Genomic DNA, 24732 nt, shown 5'->3' on the forward strand with positions numbered 1-24732 from the left:
TAACTCTAGATCATTCCCTTCAGTGTAAAGGACTGAAAAAGGAGTGAAATTTGTGTACAGTACGATTGCGTGTGTGTACCTGTGTGAAACTGACCTTGTAGTTTGTGTTTAAACTCACTTTAAGTACAGAAAACAAAACACAAATGCTAAGTATTATGAATTTTAATCTCACAAAATCTTAATTAAGGGTGAAGTGTGGTTTGGATTATGCCTCAGAAAGACACGCAGCTACAGAGAACCAGTCTCCCCAGGTAAATAGAGATGATTAATTTGAAATTGTTTGAAGTTTGTTTACTTAATGCATATATAACAGGAGGCTTACTCAGGCAAATAAAATGCCTCAGGAATCAAATATCAAAATAGATGGTGGCAGTGGTTGGGGAAACCAATTAACATACCCACAGGAAGCTACCAGTGGAATTTGAACCAATATTCTCTGCTTTACTGAAAAGGCAGAGGATTATTTTTTTTATAAGATGAAATGAGAGAAAAAAGTTGTGCTTTTTCCACACTTAAGTTAGCCTTGGGTGTGGCTTTTCATATCAAATGCAGTTTTTCAGTTTTAATAAAGCTAAGGTGTTTTAATAAAGTTTTAATAAAGTAACTCTTCTTGTTTATACACACACGTGTATGTATATACACATACATATATTACTCTAGTATTACAATTAAAAATAAGGGTTATGGGGAATGAAAGAAAAGCACTTTCTCTAAGTTACTCTTATTTTGAACTAGGTTTGTATCAAACAACTTTATCTACACAGATTTGTTGACAGGCGATGTTAAACTTTAAAGGAAAAGTAAACTGAAGATTTTCATGAATGTTCACATTTCCCTCATTTTGCTGGATAAGCAAACTCATATATCAACTGCCTGATTTTAACACATAATATCAAGTCCTTATGAAAAAAACTTTTTATATTAAAAGTAATTTTAAAAACATAAAAACTGTATGGCAAAGCACCATTTAAGTCTAAATGAATACCTGAAACGGTCATTAAATGTTCTCAGAAATGTCTGATGCTGAGGCCTACAAACTTGCAGAATGGGACCAACCACATTGAAAATAAAGTTTGCTATAAGATGTTGTTTTGAAGCTTGGATACTTTGTTGTTGTTGTTGTTTAACTTTAGCTGATATTATAGGGGATGTACCTGCACTGTACCAAGACTTCTTAAAACTTTGTAGATTTACTCCTGGTTTAGCTTTACCAAAGATCTTCTGAATACAGTGAAAATTTGATATACGGAGTTCATCAGTAGTTACACAGAAGATGCAGTAGTTTGATGTATATTTAGTATAAAAGTAGTAGAAACATTGGTAACCTTTCTTGCTCTTCTTTATGATATTGGGTATTGTGTCAAAGAAGAAAAGATGGCAAGATTCAGAGACAGAAACAAACAAAAAAAAAACCACAGCAAACAAACAAAAAAATCCCAAGTGAGGCTGAAGAAGGAAACAGGTAGTTTGCTGAGCTTACCACTAAGAAAAAGAAGTACCATTAGTGATATTCTCTCTGTACTTACATACAACTGCAGATACTAGATAAAGAATTGTCTGGTTGAAATACTGAACTAGACTATTTTTATGTCTCTTGTAAGAGACAAAATACAGAAATAATCTTGCAAATAAGCGTTTTCCCCATTTCATTTCTTTCTGACAGACTGTGGGTAAACAAAGCAGCTCTGCTTCATTGTTGCAATATGTATTCTGAAAAGAGCTGTACCAGCATTCTTACCAAGAATGGTGGGGGAGAAGAAAACAACAACCAAAACACTAAAATCTTGCTGACTTGGACGCTTTTATAAACCAGTACTCCTGCAAACCCAGTTGTGTAATTTCTGTTTGTTTAGACAACTCTTCTATCTACTGTGACTACCCTCAGTCATTGCCATCAGCGAAGGGCTAATAAGAGGAAAGGTACATACACATTTTAGGATTCTAGAGTGCCTAAATAGTCTCTTCCACGTGTTCAGGTCTAGAAGCCCCATCCAGAACTATGCACCACAAAGAGCAAGGCCACAGAACAATTGCTGGACAGAGATCTTCATCTACCTTCTGAGTGCCCAATGTCATGTAATATAGTCGTTGAAGACAGATTATTCCTCTTGCTGAAAGGATTTACCTCACAAATAGGAAAAATACCCCCCTGCTAACCACTTTTACCCTCTGTAGCTCATCCATAAGGCACGAAGGCAGAGCCCTGTGTCATTACTGTTGCAGTACACGGGACAAAACTGCGTGCTGTGGTTTAGAAAGCTCAACACGCAAGGGCTGTAGGAGCAGAACTGCAAGTGCCTGAGAGGAGGGCTGTATTTACCTCATTTATAAACATAACCCAGGGGGTTTTCTTGTTTGTAACAGCAGTGAAAGTGTTTTTCTTTTTTTTTTTAGGTTACAACTTGAGGCGTACGAAGAAATACTGTTTACAATTGGGCACACGTGAGTTATGAGTAATGTTAACTATCACCTACACCTCCTTTGAAGTACAGATGCAAGAATGAACATTTACCTATGCACCTGGGCACTCGGATTGTGCAACCCAAGCCTTTCTCCCGCTGCAACCCTTGCCTCACAAACTCCCCGAGCGCGCTGCTTTTCCGTGCCCTCATCCTGTTACTTTCGACGCTGCTGAGCAGCTTCTGCCCAGCTGGCAGCCTTGGACAGCTCTGACACCTCAAAAACGCGTGACAAAAATCAAGCTTAGGCGCCCCGGTGCGATTAATGACAGGCGTTAGAGGCTGACTGAGGAGCGAGCCCTCAGCAGCCTCCAACCTCCCCTCAGAGCACCAACGGTCACCGCCTCGCGCACCCGCCCCGTCAGGGGAGGGGGGAGCGAGGGGGGGGGCGGGGGGGGGGGGGGGGGTCTCGCTTCTGTGATTGACACCCCTCTGAGCCACTCAGAGCTGGCGCTGCCTGCAGGGCGCGGGGCTATTGGTCGGGACGGCGGGGGTGGGTGGGCGCAGCTCCGCGGAGGGGGGGGTGGCGTAGGCGCGGTGGCTGCCGCTACTCGCAGGCGCTGCGGGGTCACCTCGCTGCTGCCTCCTGCCTGGGAGCGAGCCCGGCCCCGCCCCACCGCCCGCCATTCCCTCCGTCCCTGCCTCCTTGCTGCCTGCCCGCTCGGTCTCTCGGTCTCTTGGTCTCTCTCGGGGGGCTCCGCAGCTCGCAAGATGGCTGACGGCCGCGACGTCGCCGCGGAGCAGCTGAAGCAGTGGCAGAGCCAGCGGGGCTCGCAGGTGCGCGGCGGCGGGGCCGTAACGGTCGCGGGGCGCCCTGAGGGGAGAGGGGGGCGCCCTGAGGCGGGGGGGGGAGCTGGTGACCAGGGGTGATGGCAGCGGGGGGTGGCTGCGGGTAGGATCGGGGCGGGAGGTTGGTGCAAGGCGTGGGGATGGGTAGTGGGCTGCAGAGCCCTCCTGCACAAGTAAATGCCCACAAAAATGCTTGTTTCAGCGTGTAGGCGCTGCGATGCCTGGTGTTGTGGCTCTTCAGAGCCGCCGTGTCAGGTTCCACTAGGTGTGTTGACAGGAACGCGTTTGGGGCATTAAATACCCTTTGTGCTGCTCATGCTGACCAGCCGTCTCATAAAACACCATGGGCTGCTTTACTGAAGGGTTTTCTGAAGGGTTCCTTCTTAAAAGAACAGTTCCCCCTGTTTGTAGTCGTTTTTATTTTATTGTTTTCACCAAGAGAGTACTGTATGAAGACTATTTCAGTGGTGAAATATGCCATATTCTGCCATATTTCACGGTTTACTCTTGGACTGTTGATGATATTATTTATATAGATGGCAGCTTGGCTTTTCTGTAGTGAAACAGTATTTAAATATAGGCCAAGGTTAATTTGGAGACTGGGAGAGGTAGCACAGAGCCTGTGTTGCATAAGGAGTCATGAGACCTTCAGATAGAGAGTAGGGAAGGCTTATTAGAATTTTAAAGTGACTTGTATAAGGTGCAAAGTATCAGTAATGCCTGGAAGTATGCACTTTGATGTATGGTGTTTACAACAGCTGTGACTAAAATTCTCCTGGCTTCGATTCCTGTGACAGTGGCTTCAAATCTGCATGTTCATCTCTTCAGGTTTTGTCTGTGTACAGTTCCTAACCATATGAAAATACAGGCATCAAACTCAAAGCCAGGAGTAGTCTGAGGGTTCTTGTTGGAACTAACATGTTTCCTCCTCCTTCCTCATGTGGACGGATTTTTTTTGTGTGCCCTGCATGCCATTATCCTGAAACGAAGGGGAATATATCATACTGGTTGAAAAAGTGTTCGTACTTCTCATGCCAACATTGGAAAGAACATCTTAGAAAGTTTTCCTGTACAAGAGACTTTACAGCTACAAAACTCTTCACAAAAACGTTTTTGATGTGCTCTGTTTCAGAAAGATGTATTTTTAGATATTGTTTCTAGTAGTCTTATATGCTAATGTGGTGGAAGAAATAGGTTTTTGGGCAACAATATAGCTTGTTCATTTGAAAAAGGCTGCATTTACCAGTCTTCGTACTTTGCTGCATATATAGCTTTTAACTAACATGCAGAGTTTTATTTCCTTCAGGTACTTATGCTGAAGGGATTATAAAACCATATGCAAGTCAAAAACTCCTTTTTAAGACTAAGGATACATGGTGGGTTTTTCCTGCTGTCTGTCCCTTACCAAGCGCTTTTGAGGGTTTTGCTGGGCAGCAGGTCATGGGAGTAGGTACATGTGTTATAGTCCTACCACTGTATGGTTAAGCCTACTGGGCTTTTCAGAATTTGTAAACAATTCCAGATGAGCAGGGTAGCTCTCCATGACTTCTCTGTGCCTCAGTGGACTGGGTGGAGCTAGATAGCTGCTCCACAAGGACATAAGTATCAGTGACTTTAGAATCCCACTCTGTGGGCTGCAGGGGGGTGTAACAGGGACTGCAGAGGAGATGTGTTGTGTTAGAAATCCAGAATCCAATCACCAAGTTTGCTTCTTTTTGAATTGTACTATGCAGAATTTATAAATGGTGTTTGAGCTGTGCACAAGGTTTGTATGTTGCAGTGCAACATGCTGCTGTGGAGTGAGGATGCAGTGGAAGTCTCTGTATGTGTGGAACATGTAGGAAGGATGGAAATGTCTAATGAATGGGAGTACAATAAATGTGGAGAGAAAGGTACAGAAGCTTAGGATGCCATCGGTGGGATCTTTTTTTCCCTCACATTACAAAGAGCTTGCTCGTCTTATATGAGTATGACGGTCATCAATACAAAAAAAAAATATAATAATTTATGCTTGGTAAAATAGATGAATATTGTTTTTTAGCTTTTAGAAATGTGAAAACTTTAATCAGCAAAAATGATGAAAATCAAAGAAAAAGTGCAGGAATTGGATTTTTAAAAAGTGTTTACTTGAGAAAAACTTTATTGACTAAAAAGTTGAATTTAAAAAACAAGTTTAAAAGTTGAGTTTAAAATCCTCTTATATCGTGACAAATTTTTGGTCTCACCTGTGGATGTGTGTTTATTAGAATACTATTTTGAGATGTTAAACCTTCAGCATAACTAAGGATGAGAACTTTCAGTGCCATCTGCCCTGGTGACTGCTCAAAGTGAGCAGTGAAATCATTTTCCTTGGCCCATTTAAAACTGAACATAATCTAAGGTAGGCAGAAGAGAAGCAGGGGAAACAGTATTGAGAACAGCTTGCACTTCTCCTTATTTCCATTGACAAACTCTAGGTAATATTTTCATTGAAGTAAAAGCTTCTTTAACTTGAGAGTACTCTGAATACAGCTTAAATGGCAACTTTGTAAGTTTCTGAACATCTGTAATGTTCCTGTTTGTAACTGTGTACATTCTTTAAAGTTTGTATCAACTTCAGTGTAGGTTAGCATTTCAAATATCCTGAAGTAGTCTAGGAATTGAATATATGCTTATAGCTAATGAATTAGTGAATGAAGAATAAAGAACCTGGTTATTTTGTGATTTCAAGTCGGTTAGCACATGCTGCATATTAGTAAGAACACGTTGGAAATGCAGTTATCCTGTCAAACGTCTTTTATGTGGTTATTCATGTACCAGTGCTAAACAAAGGCAAATGACTCCTCCTGCGTGCTTCACCTCACCCAGAGCTCTGGGTGTAGATGTGAGTAATTGTTCTGCCCCTGTCTCTGAGCTGTCTCTTGGAAAGTATCTGGAGGCTAGTTGGGTGCAGCATACTCTTCCCTGAGTTACAGGTTGGAATTTTGCCTGTTCAGTGATAGGATTAAAACACTTCAGGAAAAATGTGGATTGTCAGGATAAAGTTGGAACCTGTGAACTGATAGTAAATGCCTCATCAAGGGTTACTTTGTTCATCCCATCCCTTTTCATTAATGAAACTGTAAAAGGGAGGGGATAAGTGGGTTTGTCCTGATGCATTTCCCATGGTTCAGTTACGTGGATGCTTCTGGCAGAAAAGGGTGGGACGATACTGGTATCCTATGTGGATATATGACAGTTTAGTGCAATGTATAAATGTGGATTTGGTGTTAAATAGCCATGGTCTGACTCAAATATTTGAGCTTAAATATCTGTTGCAAGTTCTTTGCTTATTCTTTTCTTGCCAACTGGAATTCTGTTCAATATCCTTGACCAGTGCTGCCCCTGCTCCCAACAGTTAATAGATGTGTCCCAGGGACAAACCTGATGTCTGCCACCATCTGGTCTCTGGAGCTGATGGACTTTTGCTTGCTATGTTTTATGCAGTACTCAGCAAAATGGATCTGTCACCGTATAGGGGAGTATGAATGTAGATGTGATGCAGATAAATTCTTCTCTGCTGGATTTTTTTTAAGGGAAGTGGAAGGACACTAGTTACATAATGCGGCAGAATTCTAGCAGTTGTTTCCTGAAGTTATCTTGGGGTGTCTCTCATCTTTGGGTACAGGGTCACTCCCACTGCACAAAGATGCTGCACTTGGAAGGAGCCTACAGGAATGGTTAACTTAGATGTGGTATGGAAGGGTGGGGCAAACACTGAATATGGGGTATTTCAGGCAATTCCTTTAAAAAGACAGTTCTGGTTTCCTGTCCTTTTGACAGATAATACTTACAGTAGGGCTTCTGATAATCCTCTTCCTTCAATCACTCCAGGTTTGAATCTGGAGTGATTCCCTGGGTGTTCCTGTTTATGTCATTATCACGGCTCTTTCAGACTAATGATGGTAGTCATGTGCCTTCTAGTCATTGCTGTGACTTCATATTTTCTTGAAGCGAGGTAAAGTCTTAGTAAAATTTCTGAACCATTGAAAACATTCCGTGGTTGTATATGGCATTAACTGCTGTTCTTAAGTAGCCTCAGACATAGGACTGTGCTGATGCAGCTGTGCCTCTGATTTCTGTAACAATTTCCAGAATCTTATGCTGTTTTCTAACGTACTTTGATATGTCCTGTGATACAACTGTTGACCAGGTATGGGTGTTATGTGGCTTAGAGGATTTTTGGCTTCTGGTGTTAATACTGACTTCCTCTTTCAGAGGCCAGATGTCTTGACCACTGGAGCTGGGAACCCAATTGGGGATAAGCTCAATCTTATGACAGTAGGGCCCCGTGGTCCTCTTCTGGTTCAAGATGTTGTTTTCACTGATGAGATGGCTCATTTTGACAGAGAGAGGATTCCTGAAAGAGTTGTGCATGCAAAAGGAGCAGGTATGTTTCATTAATACTTATTTGTGTTTTTCTTCATGCAGCACTAGGCTTTAGAAATCTTTGAGATAACCAATTGTTATAGATGCGTTGCATTACAATGTAATCTATGATCTAGTTATCCTAATAACAGTAAGAACAGGAATTAAAGCCTAGTTTAGAACCACTTGTAGTATCTTTGACCTGAAGGTAGATGGATCAAGTGTGTGAAGCTTAAAGTGACTTTTTACATTTTTTTTTTTTGTAATTCAGTTTTAACATCTGCCTGTACCTTCATAGTTGTGGAACTGGCATCTGTTTTGTTACATATAGCTTATAAACTATGGACTGAATCTTATTGTAATGTGAGTGTATACAGAAAAATTCCCCTGTGGGAGTAAAAGTAACTGTGTTGCTTCATCTGGTTTAAAGATGGACCGACAGTGCTGCAACGCATGCCAGGATTGAAGAAATACATGTCTTGCTCAGAGATAAATATGTAAACTCTTGGCAGAAAAGCACTCAGAGTTACTGTTTATTTTGTAGAGCAGAAGTAAGGCCTGTATTGCTGCCAGGAACTGTTAACGATGTGTTCAGGATGGGGAGGGGGAAATGCTGTGCAAGCAGTATGTAGTGTGTGATATAAACTTTGTTCTTGGGTGATTTAGTGCATAGATTTAAACTGGTGTATTTCCATGATTTCTTTTTGTTTTATGATGTTCAAGCAGGCAGCACTGAATAATGTGCTCTGCAAGTGGCAGGAAAGTATCCTGATAATCTGATATTTCTAAATGTTTTTTTCAGGTGCTTTTGGCTATTTTGAAGTGACTCATGATATTACGAAGTACTGTAAGGCAAAAGTGTTTGAACACATTGGAAAAAGAACACCAATTGCTATACGGTTCTCAACTGTTGGTAAGGCTCTGAAGTTATTGTGTATCTTCTTACATGGGTACTAATAGTTAACACTGATATTGATATGTTTGCATTACAGAGCACTGAAATTGAACTTCAGATATTTTGAAATGTTATGGCACCTAATTCCTCTTCTGTCAATTTCATTTAATTTTTAAGACCTTAAACAATGATAAGCAGTGTCTGTGCCTTGTGGCAAGAACCCACTGTAGGTACTTCTGTTGGTACTTTCTCCCTTACAATGTGGAAGAAAGAAATGGTAGTCTGCTATTTTTGGTTGTGATGGAAAGCTTACTTTGTTTCTGGATGGACTATAAAAATGAACTTGCATACTGCAATTCTACGCTTGAAATTTGAAGGCTTGAAATCTTCTGCTGTATTAATGACTTTGAGATGAGTGGTGTGGAAAATAAGCTCTAGGCAAATAATCTTCTCTAAACAAATTCTTCTTTCTTTTTCTAAAGAGCTGAATGAATGAATTGACAATCTTAAATGATATTAGGTAAAACGTGCATTATAAGAAATACCTTATACCTGATAGAAAAATGACCTTTAAAAAGGTATGTTACTATTTTATGTTTAAAAAAATTCTAATGAGAATTTAGTTCTGGAAAATTGTCTTGGAGAAAAGGGAAGGGGAGGAAGAGGACAAGGCTCAAATAGCTGCTGTTTTTGGCCTACTAGCCTTTACTGTCACCAGAACTCAGGTGCTCATGCAATGTCCTCTGGGGGTTGGGGTAAAAAGCATGCAGCTGAGCTTGATGAGCAAACTGTGCTAAAGTGGTATGTTGCATTGTTACCTTTCCTTTCCCTGCTATGTTTAAACATGTTTCTTCCTAGTTATTTCATAGTAAACAATGATTTTCCAAGGGAGATTGAGTGTCTTAATTATTTCATCATGCTGACTAGCATTAACTGTTTCTGAATACATCTAGAACGCTTTTGATCAGGTATCGTGGTGGATGCTTTTGCTGTGGTGTAATCTACCCACTGAAAGGATTGTTTTGGGTAAAGCTGGGGGGTAATTAGAAGCGTTGCAACTCTTCTATGAGTTGCATACACTACTTAGATTGCTACCTTCCAAATGAGAGCTTTCACAATGGGATTCAATGCACAAACTAATATACTTTTTGCCAATTCAGCCTTATCTGATGTCTGTTAGTGATAAAGCAAACAAGTACATCCACTCAAACCAATAAAGAGTAGAATTTGCATCAACTATGGCCTGCATGCTTGGGTGGGTGTCTATTTACACTTTGGAAGCTTCAGGCACTGTCTAAGTATTATGGCAAATATAACAAATTACAAAGTAAAGAAGAGATTTTAATAAAAAAAAAAATCAAAGCCAAACACTCTTCTAGGATCTTATGGCATATTCTAAAGTTCCATAGTTTTATGCTTAGAATTGGTTTCATACTGTAACACTTCTATATGTTCTTATGTTTCTTCAAGCTGGAGAATCTGGGTCAGCTGATACAGTTCGTGACCCTCGAGGGTTTGCAATGAAATTTTATACAGAAGAGGGTAACTGGGATCTTGTGGGAAACAATACTCCTATCTTCTTTATTCGGGATGCAATGTTGGTAAGTAAGCACCGAAGACAACGGTACTTTGTGAAAGAGTCCAAAAGCTTGTTCACATCTTATTCTTGTTTTACCGAGAAGCAAAATTCCATGTTTTGACATGCTTACTCTATCCATTGGATGTTCCAATGGTTTTTGATTTGATAAGGTGGTATTTAAAAAAAACTTCAGTAAGAGATAAAGCTTGATTACTTATGTTAGTACTTTGATACCACACATGCTTAGCTGTTTGCTGTTGCACGTGTCTCTGCATAATAGCCATCAGGTGAATAATTGTGATTTTAACCCTCAAGTCATTTCAGCTTCACTGGTATTAGAAATAGCTATTTTACTCTGTAGATGTCTTAAATTTCAAGGCTATTCAAAGGAAAGTTGAAAAGCTTCTTTAAATTCTTTTGTATTAAATCTGACTATTTGAGTAAGTTTAACTGTACTTTGTATCTGTAAGAAGAGGGGACTTTCCTAAGAGTAGGGTTGTTCTGTATGACTTAGATTAATCTTTTATAATGTTTTATCTCTATATTCATTTTGGAGTTAAATATCCAATAGTTTATATGAAATCTGAGTGCTTGCCTTATTTTATTGGGCAGAAGTTGAAAGCATTGTCTGGCTCTGAGCATCCTGTTTATCATAACTGTAAATATTTTCCTTTTAGTGTCAAATCAGTGAAGTTATGGTAATTTGAAAAACTTTCTCATCTTTCAGTGTCTTGTTCCTTTTGTAGATAAAAATGTATAAGGAAAAAAAAACTGTACATCTTATTCAGTACCAGAAGTTGCTTAGCATATCCTGTATGACTTGGAAAATGAAGTTAAACTTTTTTTCCCTCCCCTCCCCCTGACAAATTAGTTTCCATCCTTCATCCATAGCCAAAAGAGGAACCCTCAGACTCATTTGAAGGATGCAGATATGGTATGGGACTTTTGGAGTCTTCGCCCTGAGTCTTTGCATCAGGTAAGGTTCTCTGGAATATCATGGCAACATAAGTTTTTAACTGAAATTGCTTTATCTGGATCCAATGTAATCTTTTAAGAACACTAAAGGTCAGAGGCCTACTATAACTTTTAATGCTCTTGACATGTTTTTCTAGTTTTGCCTTTTCTTTTATAGACTATGAAATAGGCAGGATTTTTGTTTCCATAATCATATTTTACATAGAGGTAAAGGGGAAGTTAGTGGACTTTCTTAGTATTAAAGTAGTGAGAATATCGATCATCAGCAAACTGCATATTAACATTATGTATAGAGAAGAATGTTATACCAAAAAAAAAAAGCAAATACAAAATTCAGTATTTGTATCTTTTTGATTCCAAGCATTGAATCCAAGAAAATGGATTCATCTGAAAGCCTTTCAGTTACTACTGCTTGGGAAGTGGTATCACAAGTATTGTTTGTGGTAATAAGCCTAAAGGAAGCTGCATTTGGAATAGCTTTGCATGGTGGTATGTTTATTGCTTGAGAAATCAGTTATTCAGGACTTCGCATTTCAGATGTTTTTTAAAACCTGTTGAAAATTGTATATTTAAATTATCCATGCTTATCTGCCCTGTGCTTATAGGGAGAATGATAACATTAATGTGCAATATTAATGTAAAGATAACGAATATTTCATGTGGCCATACTTCTTCACACAAGTTCAGTTCACATCCTTGTATGTGGAAAGTCTAAGCAGTCTTAGTTTAAGTCTTAGAACCTTAAACTATAACATCCTAGAATATTTTCTCTCATTAAGATGACTTCCAGTGATGCAGATGTATTTAAGTGACCTTTGACTCAAGTGGTCCTTTATTTGTACTGGTGAATGAGCAAATGTTGTTGGGTTCTTCTCTTTAGGTGTCTTTCTTGTTTAGTGACCGTGGTATTCCTGATGGATATCGCCATATGAATGGATATGGATCACATACTTTTAAACTGATTAATGCTAGTGGGAAAGCAGTTTATTGCAAGTTTCATGTGAAGGTATTTTCTTCTCCAGTTATCTATTGGAAAGATATGTCATACTGAATTTAAAAAAAATAACGAAGGTTGTCTGAATGTTCTGGAGTTAATTTTTAGTTCAGAAAACATTTATTCATGCATAGACCAAATGTAAATAGTGTATGTTTTTCATCAGTTGCATACATCTAACGAATGAAGGATGCTCCTGTTTAGGAATGTTTCAATGTATGTGATATGTTCATGGCTACAGTGTAGTTCAGATTCAACAGCTGTTTCTTCAGGTAAAAATTCTCTGTCTGGCTCTGGTTATTGTTCCTGTTAGTCTTCTGTATATGAGTCACATTGATACAGTATTTCCAAGTTGTATGTGAGTCAAGCAATATAATCCTCACTTCCTAAGAGCTCTGTGGCTGAAACTTACAGAACTTTTATGACTTTGTCAGAAAGTACTTGGTAGCACACCTTGCTTGGAAACAACTTCCCATCAGTTTTAAAGGCAACACAGATTCTTACTTTGTTAGGTGTTAGTAGAGGCTGGACACACCTTTGGAGCAAGACTTGAGAAACCATTATGTTAAACCAAGAAGGATTGCATAGCAGCTTATACCTTTTGAGGTGTCAGAAGCTTATAAAAATGAGACTTCAGTGCTAAAAGTGTCAGAAATTAAGGGGAAGGAGAAAAAAGTTTAAAAATTACAGATCATGTAGGATGTTCAGCATTGAAGGCGGCCACCCTTTTATCAGTTTGTGTTGGCATGTGGCCTATAGGAAGGGATGGGATGATAAGATACTAAAGGAATACTCTACCTGTAAAGGGAAACGTCTATTTGATGTGATGTATCATATTTTTGTTCTGTAGTATAGTATTACATTAATTTCACAGAATCAGAATGGTTTGGGTTGGAAGGGACCTTAAAGATCACTAACTCCAATCCCCTCTTCCCCCTTCCACCATGGACAGGGACACCTTCAACTAGACCAGGTTGCTCAAAGCCCCATCCATTCTGGCCTTAAAGACTTTCAACTTACCTGGGCAACCTGTTCCAGTGCCTTTATCACCTTTCATACTAAAGAATTTTTCTTATCTAAATTAAATCTACCCTTTTTCAGTTTACTGTCCCAGCTTTCTTGTAGGCTCTTCTTTAGATACTAAGAGGCCACTATATGATATCCCTGCAGCCTTCTCTTTTCCAGGCTGAACAACCCCAACTCTGTCTGTCCTCGTAACAGAGGTGCTCCAGCCTCTTGATCATCTTTGTGGCCCTCATCTGGACTTGTTGTAATTTGCACTTTATCATAGAATTAACTTTTATTTGGAAGGCAGCTGTTGAATGTAATGTGTACTACTGAATGTACTCTGAACCTAAATTGCTGGGGATTAGGAGATGGACAATCATAATCTTAAATCTTGTTAAAAACATGTTTTTGTGTTTTTTTTGTTTTTTTTTGTTTTTTGTAATTTCTGCACTTATAACTGGTTCTATTTCTTTCATTGCTTTTAGACTGATCAGGGCATCAAAAATCTTTCTGTTGAGGAAGCAGGAAGGCTGGCTTCTACTGATCCTGATTATGGAATACGTGATCTTTACAATGCCATAGCCCATGGCAACTACCCATCCTGGTCTTTCTACATTCAAGTTATGACATTTGAAGAAGCAGAGAAGTTTCCATTTAATCCTTTTGATTTAACTAAGGTATATCTGCTACAACTGTGAATATTTTATTTCAGCTTGTTTAAGAGTTCATGAGATGAAAATTTAGGAAGTGCCAGAAACAAGCTTATCCATAAATAAAGCAAACAGGTTCCGCAGAGTAGCACTGTTTAGGGTCCAGTTCTTATGACTACAGTTGGTCTGTCCCTTTTATTCCTATCACTTCATTTTTTTTTAAGTGTGCTGTTTATTACATGGTCAGGATGAGTCAGAAATTCCAGAGATGAAATCATATACCTGTAAAACATATTGGGGCGTGGGATGGGGGGGAACATGTCCAGTTACTGAATTTTGAGTGCTGGGTATTTAATCCAGAAAGTTGGAAATAAGATCCAATTCCTGTGGTATAGTGTAAAATCTGATGTTGTTCTTTCTTGGTGAAATATGTTTAGGGCTTGATTTGGGCTTGTAGATTACAACTGTACTGCATTTCAAAAGTCTGATCTCAGATCATAGTCACACCCTGAGCTAGCTAGTTTTGAATGTTGATGATCGTGTAGTTTCTGATCTTGGTCTCATCTTTTGTCAGATTTCTATTTGCTATTCCAAAGAACGGCATGTTGAAAGACTAACAGACTTGTATTTTTTTTCCTCTAATATTGCTCCCCTGAAATGGCCAAATAATTTTGACCTTGAAAGTTTAGGCCAAGAGGAGAAAGAAAAGGCTAGTTAAGCTGGTTATATTTTGTAGTAGCCGAAAACAATCATGCTACCAGTTCCACCTACAATATTGCATTCCTACGCATCTCTTCAAGTGCCTGTGGGTATTTTATTTAAGTAGTCAAGTGCTGAGATTATGCTGTGATGAAATAAGTTGCATAAATACTCTGAATTGCAAAAGACTTGGACGTTCCTCAACGTTTATTAGCAAAATAGAAATGACTTCAGTAATGTATTCTCTCAATTGAGACTATTAGGTAGCTCTTGCCTGTTTTATTATTTAAGCTACATAATACAACGTTTATTTTAATGCATGTGTTTAATGTCTTATAGATCTGGCCACATGGTGACTACCCTCTCATTCCTGTGGGAAAGCTTGTTTTGAACAGGAATCCTGTCAATTACTTTGCAGAGGTAGAACAGATGGCATATGATCCAAACAACATGCCACCTGGTATTGAACCTAGCCCTGATAAAATGCTGCAGGTAAACTACGGTCAAAATCTCGTATTTCCTTGTTTATGGAAGTATTGCTGTCACTGTTTCATAGAGTCATAGAATGGTTTTGGTTGGAAGGGACCTTAAAGACCATCTCATTACAGTCCCCTTGCCATGGGCAGGGACACCTTCCACTAGACCAGGTTGCTCAAAGCCTCATCCAACCTGGCCTTAAATGCTTCCAGGGATGGGGCATCCACAACCTCTGTGGGCAACTTCTTCCAGTGCCTCATCACCCTCCTAGTGAAAGAATTTCTTCCTTTAATCTGAATCTACCCTATCTTGCTTATAAAGCCATTACCCCTTGTCCTTTTGCTGCTTACCCTCGTAAAGAGTTCCTCTCCAGCTTTCTTGTAGACACTTTTAGGTACTGGAAGACCACTATAAGGTCTCCCTGCAGCCTTCTTTTCTCCAGGCTGAACAACCCCATCTCCCTCAACCTGTCTTCTTAGAAGAGTTGCTCCAGCACTCCTTCCAGTGTTGTGGCCCTCCTCTGGAATCACTCCAGTGGGTCCATGACTCTCTTGTGCTGAGGACCTAAGTGCAGGCTGCAGTATTCCAGGTGGGGTCTCATGAGAGTAGAGTGGAAGGGGAGAATCACCTCCCTCAAACTGCTTACCGTTCTTTTGATGCAGCCCAGGATATGTCTGGCTTTCTGGGCTGTAAGCACAGATTGAGAAGCCCAACGTGAGCCAGCATCAATCAACACCCTTCAATAATCCTTAGGGCTGCTCTTAATCCATTCTCGGCCCAGCCTGTTCTTGAGATTGCCCTGATTCAGGTGCACAGCCTTTCACTTGGTCTTGTTGAACTTCATGATGCTTACACGAGCCCCCCTATCAAGCCTGTATCAGGTCCCTCTGGATGGCATCCCTTCCCTGCAGTGTGTTGACTGCATCACATAACTTGGTGTGGTGTCATTGGCAAATTTCCTGGGAGTGCACTCAATCCCACTGTCCGTGTTACTGGCAAAGATGTTCAACAGCACCGGTCCCAATATCAATCCCTGAGAAATGCCACTTGTCACTGGTCTCCACTTGAATGTTGAGCTGTTTACTGTAACTGTTTGTGATGTTCCTTATCTACTGAGTGGTCTATATGTTAAATCCGTGTTTCTCCCACTTACAGACAAGGATATCACGCAGGGCAGTGTCACTTGCTTTGTGCATATCCAAACTGTCATGGGCAAGGACACTTTGTACTAGACCATATTTCAGATGTAATAAATTTTTAAGTCTAAGGTTGAAAGAGATCTATTAATGTTATGCATTTTTTAAGGGTCGTCTTTTTGCGTATGCTGATACACATAGACATCGTCTGGGACCTAACTACCTACAAATTCCTGTGAATTGCCCCTTCAGAGCTCGTGTAGCCAATTATCAGAGGGATGGACCAATGTGCGTGACTGACAACCAAGGTATTAATGAAAATCCTTTTAAATATGATACTTGCATATACTGTTTCTTCTGTTCATAGGGGATATAAAATGTTTACTAAATAAATATTAATAGCCCAAAATTATTTTTACATGGTGATAAACATTACATAAGCATATATATGTAGACTACAGAATGCATTCTCTATGCATTTTTTTAATGTTTCAGAAGGATGTGGACGTTCATTTTTACTTCTGCCTTGTATCAAATAATTGATAGTTCCTATCTGGGTTTTCAATTTGGTGTATATAACTGTCACTTGTGACAAATACTCATTTGCATACTCAAGTATACACACAAATACTCATTTGTGTGTATACACACATATATGTATACATACACCAATTATGTAAATATATAATGGCTCTATCTCTTGAATTACTTCAGAAAAGCAGAGTTTGGATATTTGTGTGGAGTAATTTCCACACAAAGAGTGGAGTAAACTCCACAAAAAAAAAAAACAAACTCCTGTAAGAATGGAACTTTACTTGGTTTTAAACGAAGTGAAACTTAAGATGTGTTTTGAAAACTTACTGATAGGTCATCATTAGGGCACTTGCAGAACACCCCGAGTCAAATGAATTCAGCTATGTCTCTAGCTTGTTCATTTAAGTATGTCTAGTAACATACTTGTTAAAAGGGACTTATTTCAAAAGTGCTGAAATATTAATTGTTTAAAATTCAGAAATATGCCTGACAACTGGTTTCACGGAACTTAATTGCTATTTTGTTTTTACGTATAGGCAAAAATCTGTTCTAACAAATAGAAGAGACTAAATCTTTTAAGAAGGCAAATACAGACTCATTAAAAAGTTAAACTGCTTTACTTTCTGATTTCCAAGAAACTGAAAGCCAGGAGTATAAATGTCAAGACTGGAATTTTCACTTTACCTCTATTACATGATATGTTCTGTCAGTGTTTGTCCAATAGTGACTGATTTATACCTAAGCGTAAGCCAGTATACGCTTAAGCTATGCCTCATGCTGCAAGCATGTATTCCTCCAGGCTATGGGTCCTAACACTTCTTGAAGGAGGAGGCGGAAATACTTTAAAAAACAGGAACTTGAAAACAATTACTCCGATCCAAGAGCAGATTCAAAAAAAAAAAAAATTAAGAAGACTTGTAAGTTAATTGTGTTTAAAATAGACCCTTACATAGTTTAATGTAACCCTATTTCAAATAAGCAGTTGGAAGTATATTTTTATATTGCCTTTGAACTAAAACTTGAATGACCTCCACAATTTCATTAAAATTCTGAGCAATGGTGTTTTGAAAATGGCCAGACCTCTTTATTTCTGAAACAAAGCCTGTTTTTTACCCAAAGACTTGTGTAAATCCTGCTTGTAGTAAGTGCTTTTTTAAGCACTGGCTGAAAGATAGCTGATCTTGAGCTTTGGTCAACGTATAATTGAGAACTGTTTTTAATAAAGTAAATTGTAATTGATTTTTTTAGGTTCTTTTAGGCAAAGTACACTTTCTCTTCTAAATTAACCTGAGATCTGATTTCTTTTCATCTGATTTCTTTTTTCCCCCTTCCATCCCTGTTTGTATTCACTTCTCAGGTGGTGCCCCAAACTATTATCCAAACAGTTTTACTGGTCCAGAAGATCAGCCTGTTGTGAAGGAGAGCCGCATGTGTATTTCAGGAGATGTGCAGCGTTTCAATAGTGCAAATGAAGATAATGTGTCTCAGGTATGATGTATGAGGCTTTTATGCTGCTTATTACAGAAGATGAGTGTATGGGCTGTCTAAAGAATACTAACAAGGAACATTCCATCACGGATCTCTTTGCTGAAGCATTTGGTCTAACCTGAAGTTCAGATACTATAGAACTTTGAAAGATCTCTGTATATTTTAATAATGATGAATAACTGTCCTTTTGCTGACAGGGCAGTTAATGAACTTTTACAGACCTCTGCCATCTATGTTTGAGCGTTGATATTTAGAGGTAGTGATTTTCAGTTTTCCTGCAACTGGTGTATACAGATACTAAAACTAGAATTTACATGTAATGTCATGATCATCAATTCGTGAATTGGAGCCCAAGAGCATATTTGTTTTCACTAGTTAAATAATCAGTGATTTCAAGCTTGAAATGAGTTGCTAGCAGGTTTCCTTGGAGGAAAAAAAAAAAACAAACTTGCCAATTGGCTGCCTTTGGAGTTGTATTTAAGTGTTGCCTGACTAGTAAGTGAAAGCTATTTTTTCAGTAATAATGAATTTTAAGTCCAAGTACTAGGGACAGAATGGCTCACAGAATGGCTTAGTGTCGAATTTTCAAGATAAAACTGTTTCTATTTATAAGGTGCGAGATTTCTATATCAAAGTGCTGAAGGAGGATGAACGTCAAAGGCTGTGTAAAAATATTGCTGATCATCTTAAAGATGCTCAACTCTTCATTCAGAAGAGAGCTGTAAGTAGCCTAGATATTTTTTGTCTTCTCTCTTCATACCAGACTTCCATGTAGTGTGGCAACTTTTCATCAAAATATCAATATGCTTATGGAGAAGGTCAGGAATTCTAGATTTTCTTGTGCAGGAGTTATGATTACAGAATGCTTACATGTGTGCATAGTTACAGGAATAAATGTAGAACATGTTAAAATGACTTTGCTGATGGAAATAATAAGATTGCTGAACATCAGGGATGTCATTATATGTTTACCTTAGTACTTAAAAAATCAGATGACTGCCAGTAGTGTTAGGCCAAAGGTTGGACTAGATGATCTTGGAAGTCTATTCCAAGCTAGATGATTCTGTGATGTTTGTCTACAGAGAAGGAAGAGAGCCAGTGTCAGAGAGGAACTGGAACTTTCCTGATTTTAAATAAAATTCCACTGGGAAAGACCTCTAAATTTGGCATTATAGAAACAGTGAGTCATTGTACTCATGGCTCCTTTCTGGCTGGTCAGATTCAAATCTTTTTTTTGGAAAAGTGTTTTCCTCCTCCTGTTCCTCATATGTCCTGGTATAGACCATGGAATATGAAAAAATTGAAGAGTATCTCATGGAGAGAAATCAAGTTCTTGTCTTGTTTTTTTTTTTTTTTTTTTTTTTTTCCTGTTAAGGTGAAAAACTTCACTGATGTTCATCCTGACTATGGTGCCCGTATTCAATCATTGCTGGACAAATACAATGCTGAAAGTGGGAAAAAGGTACGTTAATGACTTGTGTAGTTGAATTTTGATGGGTTGGATTTTTTCATTTCTTCCATAAATCCACCGAAGTGAGAGATCAGTTTTGATCTACATTTGATTTAAATCGGAGGAATTAATGCATGTGGTATCTAAAAAATGTGGAAGCATCACTCCTAACTACATTAAACATATCTTAACCAGTGATATAAGATAATCTTGTTTTAGTTGTTTCTTAAAGGTACTGGAAGATAACTGTAAGTGCAATGCAGGCTGTTCAGGTTGATCCTTAGACCAAATCATCTATTTTCTGTACTCTTTAAAAAAAAAAAAACAAAAAAAACAAAAAAAAAACAACTTATTTGAGACTCGCCTAGATGCTGTGCTTGTTACATAGAATAACAAAATTGCTGCTATAAGTATGCAATTCTTTCTGAAGTGACTTATGACTACTTTCTGTGGAACTTGTTCTGAATATTTCTCTTATCATTTTTAGGATGTAATTAAGACGTACACACAAGCCACCTCTCGCATGTCTGCCAAAGAAAGATCCAACTTGTAAAGTGTGCTACAGAGATTTACCTTATGAATCTTGTTTCCACATGACTGCAGGACAACTTGTTGAACATGTTAATGAATGTAGCAAACTTCTGCACAAATACAGCAGTATTTTACAGGCTTGATTTATTAAGCTTTCAAGTGCCTGTATCTGTACTGAAAACAGTAAGTTACACTAGCTAACAATCCTAGTGCCTTTCAACACTAGTGCTTTACTGCTTGCTAACAATATAAAGTGTCTTCAAGGAAACTGATTAAGAAGTTTTTCTAGAAAGAAACATAAGTTTAATCAAAGTGTTTCTTTATTTTATAACTACTCTGGCTAAATCGCACAACGGAACTTGTCTAATGATACTGTGATTATCCTTGTGGATGAACTTGTTCACATTAAAAAGCTAATACTGCTTAGTATTGCTAATAAAATAGTTACCTGTAGGTATTTGTAGACATTTTGAGTTTAATTTTTGCCTTCTAGAAGGAAAGTACATATGCAGTAATTCTACTAAAACTGGTTCTTTCTTGTTCATTATAAAAAAAAAAAAATAAATAAAAAAAAAAATTAAAAATGAAGCTGAATAGGAAGTTGATCCTAACTGAAGTTAATCTCAACATATGTAAGTTTTATTCCTAATAATACTTTAAGGTAATAAATCCATGCATATTAGTGCTGGGTCAGAGATCACCATCTCCCTTGGATCACTTGGGGCAAGTATTTTTCTAATTGTATACGTTTTACAACAAAACTGATTTACATCTTACAAGTCCTTGGGGTGGGGGGGATGTGGAAGTGTCCTTCCTAGTTTACAGGAATTTAAATAGAGATAGACTAATTTAATAAAAACTATTCCCAATAGCTTTTGAAATTGTTACTAGTATAATCTGATGTTGCTATTTGTCAAGCCCCAGGGTTGTTTTTCAGAATTAAACATTAACTGCAATTGTATGTTTGTTTAAATGTGCATGTATCTATGGATAGATATAGGTATAAAACCTGATTTTAGATGTCAGAATTTTGTCTACTGCTTGTAAACTAATTAATTGGTACAAAAAAAAAATGGAAACCTTTGAACTATAAAGTAATCACTCTTGGATCCAAAGGTGTTTCTTTCGCTTAGTGATACTTTTTGTCTACAATATTGGAGTATAATCTTTAATAATGTCTTATGAATCAATGAAAAATTAACGTTTATATTAGAATTTAAAGTTCAGAGTGCAATTAAATGATAATTATGTAATTTCTGGTCTTATCTCACTTGAATATGTATGGTGTTAGCCTAAGGAAGTACGCTGTCGGCATCTGAATGCTTTACCATATGTGCATAAAACAAAGCCAAGGCTTAAGCTATTGTTTTATAAGGGTTGAAATCCCACTGATTTTTTTTTCCTCAATTATTTGGAAAGTGTTTCCGAGTTATGGGATAACTGATGTTCAAGCTAACTGTTGCAGTTTAGAACAAAAATCCGTCCTACCCATTATATGTTGAAGTTAGTCCTAACAGTCCAAGAAATGTTTCTGAACTGTGCTCAGTAGGATCAGGCAATCTGCCATGCATCTAAAATCCTGGCAAGTTTTAATAACTACTTTGCCTGTTATTTCTCCCTCTTCCTTTGCCAAAGAGAAAGATCAGTGCACATGTGTAACTGGTCCAGATTCTAGTTATACAGCATTACTTCCTTTTCCTTTCCTTGTTTGTCTGCTAACATAGCTTCACTAGCATTCAGATTGGAAGAAGCATGATGATACAAAGGATTTCAGAGCCCAGCTAATAGATCTTAAGCAAGTATGTCAACTTCAATTCATAAAATCAATATTTGATTCTTCTGAGGATCTATCTTGAGTTGTATTTTGAATAGGTATGCTTCTTGATTCAACTTTCAAGTATGGGTTCGCATTATGAGAACTGATGGCAGATTTTTATTAAAATGTTGTTAGTGCTTTCACTAAATAGAAACATAGCTGTTAGAATGCTGTCTACTGATCTGTTGTGAAAAGCCATCTGTGATGCAGTAAAATAAAATTTTAGTTTATTTTACCCTATTTGCCTGATCAGGCTGGTGGGAGCTGGAAGAGCTGTGTGGCTTGGTGGGAGTATTTCTCTGGCAGATGGAATCCTAATGAGTCTCGGAAAAGAGTAAGCAAGACTTAATCTTTAATTTTGGTGGTCTCTGCTGAATGGATAATACTGTCTTTCTCTTATTTCTGAAATAAAACCATTTAAACAACTCTGGGCTACATGTTGTCTTTTTTTTTGTGAGCATGTCTTCAATTTATTTTAATCTAGCAAGTTCATGCCTTCATTTGTGTGGTTTCCTTGTGCAGAAGCTGTTGAAGTTTTGGGGAATTGGTGTTTATTTCAGAACACAAGCTATTTGGACTGCTATTTGTATGCCTGATGGCATACAAAGGCTTTGGTCTCAAGGCTGACACTGGGAATTAATGGGAGAGGGAGTGGCAGTGACTTAAAGTTCTTCTGTTCAGCTTTAGCATGGCAAAACTCCTGTTCAGAACTTCATTTAAAACTTGTGAAGTATTCAAAAGAGTGCTGCTCAAATCTCTGATACAGCAGTGCCTGGGACCATGTACCATATGAATGGGAAAAAGCTGCTTTCCTACTACAATGTGAGTTTTGTTCATGATACGTTTCTTAACGTTCTTAAGCTTCTAGTTGCTAAATAATCTTCTGTTATTTTCATTCAAAATCTTCATTTGCAATTTGCAGAATTGTCAGAAGTTCATCCAGTTTTTCACCGTTCACAAATTCTATTGAAGGAGAGTTATTAATAGTTCATATATTATCCAAAAGTTATAGTACCCAAATAAAAGTTATATTACCCAAAAGTTCAGCTTTTATTGCAGTTGCTTGCCTCACCCTCCCACCCAGCTCTACTTTTTGCTTTATGGGCAAGAAACAGTGTGCCTCATGCCTCATTGCATGTTGTAAGGTAATATTTACAAAATAATGGCTAAAGACACATACTGACTATGTGGTAGAAAGGGCATTGTGACACAGGGTTTGTGGAGGTTTTAATAGAATGTTTAACACAAACACTATTTTTAATTTTACTGATATGGGCAGATAACCTTTATCTGGACAATATCACTATTTCTACTGTAAATTGTACTAGTTTAGGGTAGAGGCTAGGCTGAAGAAACCTGAATGTTGTTAAGTCAGAGTAACACTAAACTCCAGCAGAAGAAGAAGAATGAGGAAACATCTTCCACAGTAATATTGAAATGACGTAGAATGAGTTAGGCAGTTAGTATGTACCTTCTGAGGCTGTCTTTGTTTTAATTCAAATGGTGTGGTTGCACTTAAGGTTGACCACTTTGTGCTTATAAGCTGATCATGACAGGTATTACAAAGTAAAATCTTCTTTTAAAGGGGATTTAGGCAACACTGGAAGGATAAGATGCTATTTTTCAAGCAAGCAAAGTAATAAAATCCATTTATGGCTATGTATTATGAGAATTAAGAGTGTTTACGTGACTTGACACAATCTCACTTGTTTTGACTGTGTTCTGCTCTAGTAAAATCAAATACTTGTTGGGTAGGTTGTTGCAATAAAATTTACAGTTACGTGTTAGAGAATTGCTCAACCTCTTCCAATTATTTTTTTTTTTAGATGTGTATCTGTAATAGTACAAAGAATTTGAAATGTGTGTTTTGAAAACTAAAGCTTCTTCAGGGGTATGTCTTCTCATTTCCCTCTATTCCTAGACTGTTTTCTGAAGTGTTAGGACTTGTCAAAGAACATAGCAGATTCCATTATTGCAGTGTGTTTGTTGAAGTAGGCTGTAGCAGGAGATGAGTGAGTATATGGAATTACTACATCTTTTCTGGGGAAAACTCTAAGGTAGGTTTGGATCAGATAGTTATTGCCTGAAGTACACTGCAAAAATTAAGACCTGAATTCCTTTCTTGAACCAGCTAGCTCATTGTCTGGTGAAAGCTAGTCATGGTAACTGTCTACTAAGCAGTGTGTAGGTAACCATGACATAGCATCCATAAAATCAGTCGTGCTGAATTGCCAAATAATGCTATATGTATACTCATCTTGGAGAAAAAGGCTGTTTGAATACTTGAACCCACAATTCACCTGTGAGTGCCTGAGTATATTGTGAGTTTGGGTTCCACTAATTAATCTTTCTTTTTAAACTGTTTTATTTTTATCTGTAAGTAATTGCTGGCTGAGAAGGAATGTAAAGGAACATCTACCGCTTACAAATTATGGGCCTCAGTTCATGATGTCAAGAAAATATTTTGAATGCAAACAGTGTAATACATGTAGATCTATGCTAGAGATGAATTTCCAGGTACTAAACTGTTTTACAGTTTGCATTGTTTCAAAGTATGAAGTTGTAATAATACTAGTTTTGAGACCTTAAATAGCTTAACTTGGAAGTTTGCTGTGAGGAAAACTTCAAAGACGCACGTAGCTCGGGAATTCACTAGCAGCTTGGCATTCTTACAAGATGCATTTTCAGGTGTGTTAAGAGCTACTTTTTTAACATCACAGATAGGAATTTCAGACAATGAACACTGAGTCATGAAAAATGCATTCATTGTGTTACAACCAGGCCTTTATAGCCTACTTTACTTGGATGCTGGGGAAGGGGGAAGGTGCCATAGATTTTTTTTTTTTTCCCTACTGATAATAAGCTT

General features: G+C 38.0%; 2 protein-coding genes across 2 annotated transcripts in view; one reads left to right on the plus strand and one right to left on the minus strand.

Moving 5' to 3' along the window:
- Positions 1–2805, minus strand: part of ABTB2 (ankyrin repeat and BTB domain containing 2) — a 164105-nt gene extending 161300 nt beyond the window's left edge. Inside the window, exon 1 of the mRNA XM_072039001.1 lies at positions 2513–2805. The gene's annotated coding sequence lies outside the window, so the exon portion shown is untranslated. The remainder of the gene's footprint in view (positions 1–2512) is intronic.
- Positions 2806–2965: 160 nt separating this feature from the next.
- On the plus strand, positions 2966–22292 carry CAT (catalase). Its single transcript, XM_027458335.3, has 13 exons — positions 2966–3236; positions 7485–7656; positions 8437–8547; positions 10000–10130; positions 10980–11084; positions 11964–12089; positions 13571–13762; positions 14774–14926; positions 16217–16355; positions 17939–18069; positions 18683–18790; positions 19445–19531; positions 20007–22292. The coding sequence occupies exons 1-13, from the start codon at positions 3171–3173 to the stop codon at positions 20070–20072; spliced, it is 1587 nt and encodes a 528-aa protein (XP_027314136.2). The 5' UTR covers positions 2966–3170; the 3' UTR covers positions 20073–22292.
- The last annotated feature ends 2440 nt before the right edge of the window (positions 22293–24732 follow it).

Source organism: Anas platyrhynchos, chromosome 5, assembly GCF_047663525.1.
Source record: "Anas platyrhynchos isolate ZD024472 breed Pekin duck chromosome 5, IASCAAS_PekinDuck_T2T, whole genome shotgun sequence".
Classification (NCBI taxonomy): Eukaryota; Metazoa; Chordata; class Aves; order Anseriformes; family Anatidae; genus Anas; species Anas platyrhynchos.

What these genes read in the sequence shown, in the direction of transcription:
- CAT (XM_027458335.3), top strand. Translation starts at nt 3,171, where the DNA reads ATGGCTGACGGCCGCGACGTCGCCGCGGAGCAGCTGAAGCAGTGGCAG. An exon ending in TGTGCATGCAAAAGGAGCAG is followed by an intron (nt 7,657 to 8,436) that starts GTATGTTTCATT and finishes TGTTTTTTTCAG; the next exon opens with GTGCTTTTGGCTATTTTGAA. An exon ending in ATGAAGATAATGTGTCTCAG is followed by an intron (nt 18,070 to 18,682) that starts GTATGATGTATG and finishes TCTATTTATAAG; the next exon opens with GTGCGAGATTTCTATATCAA.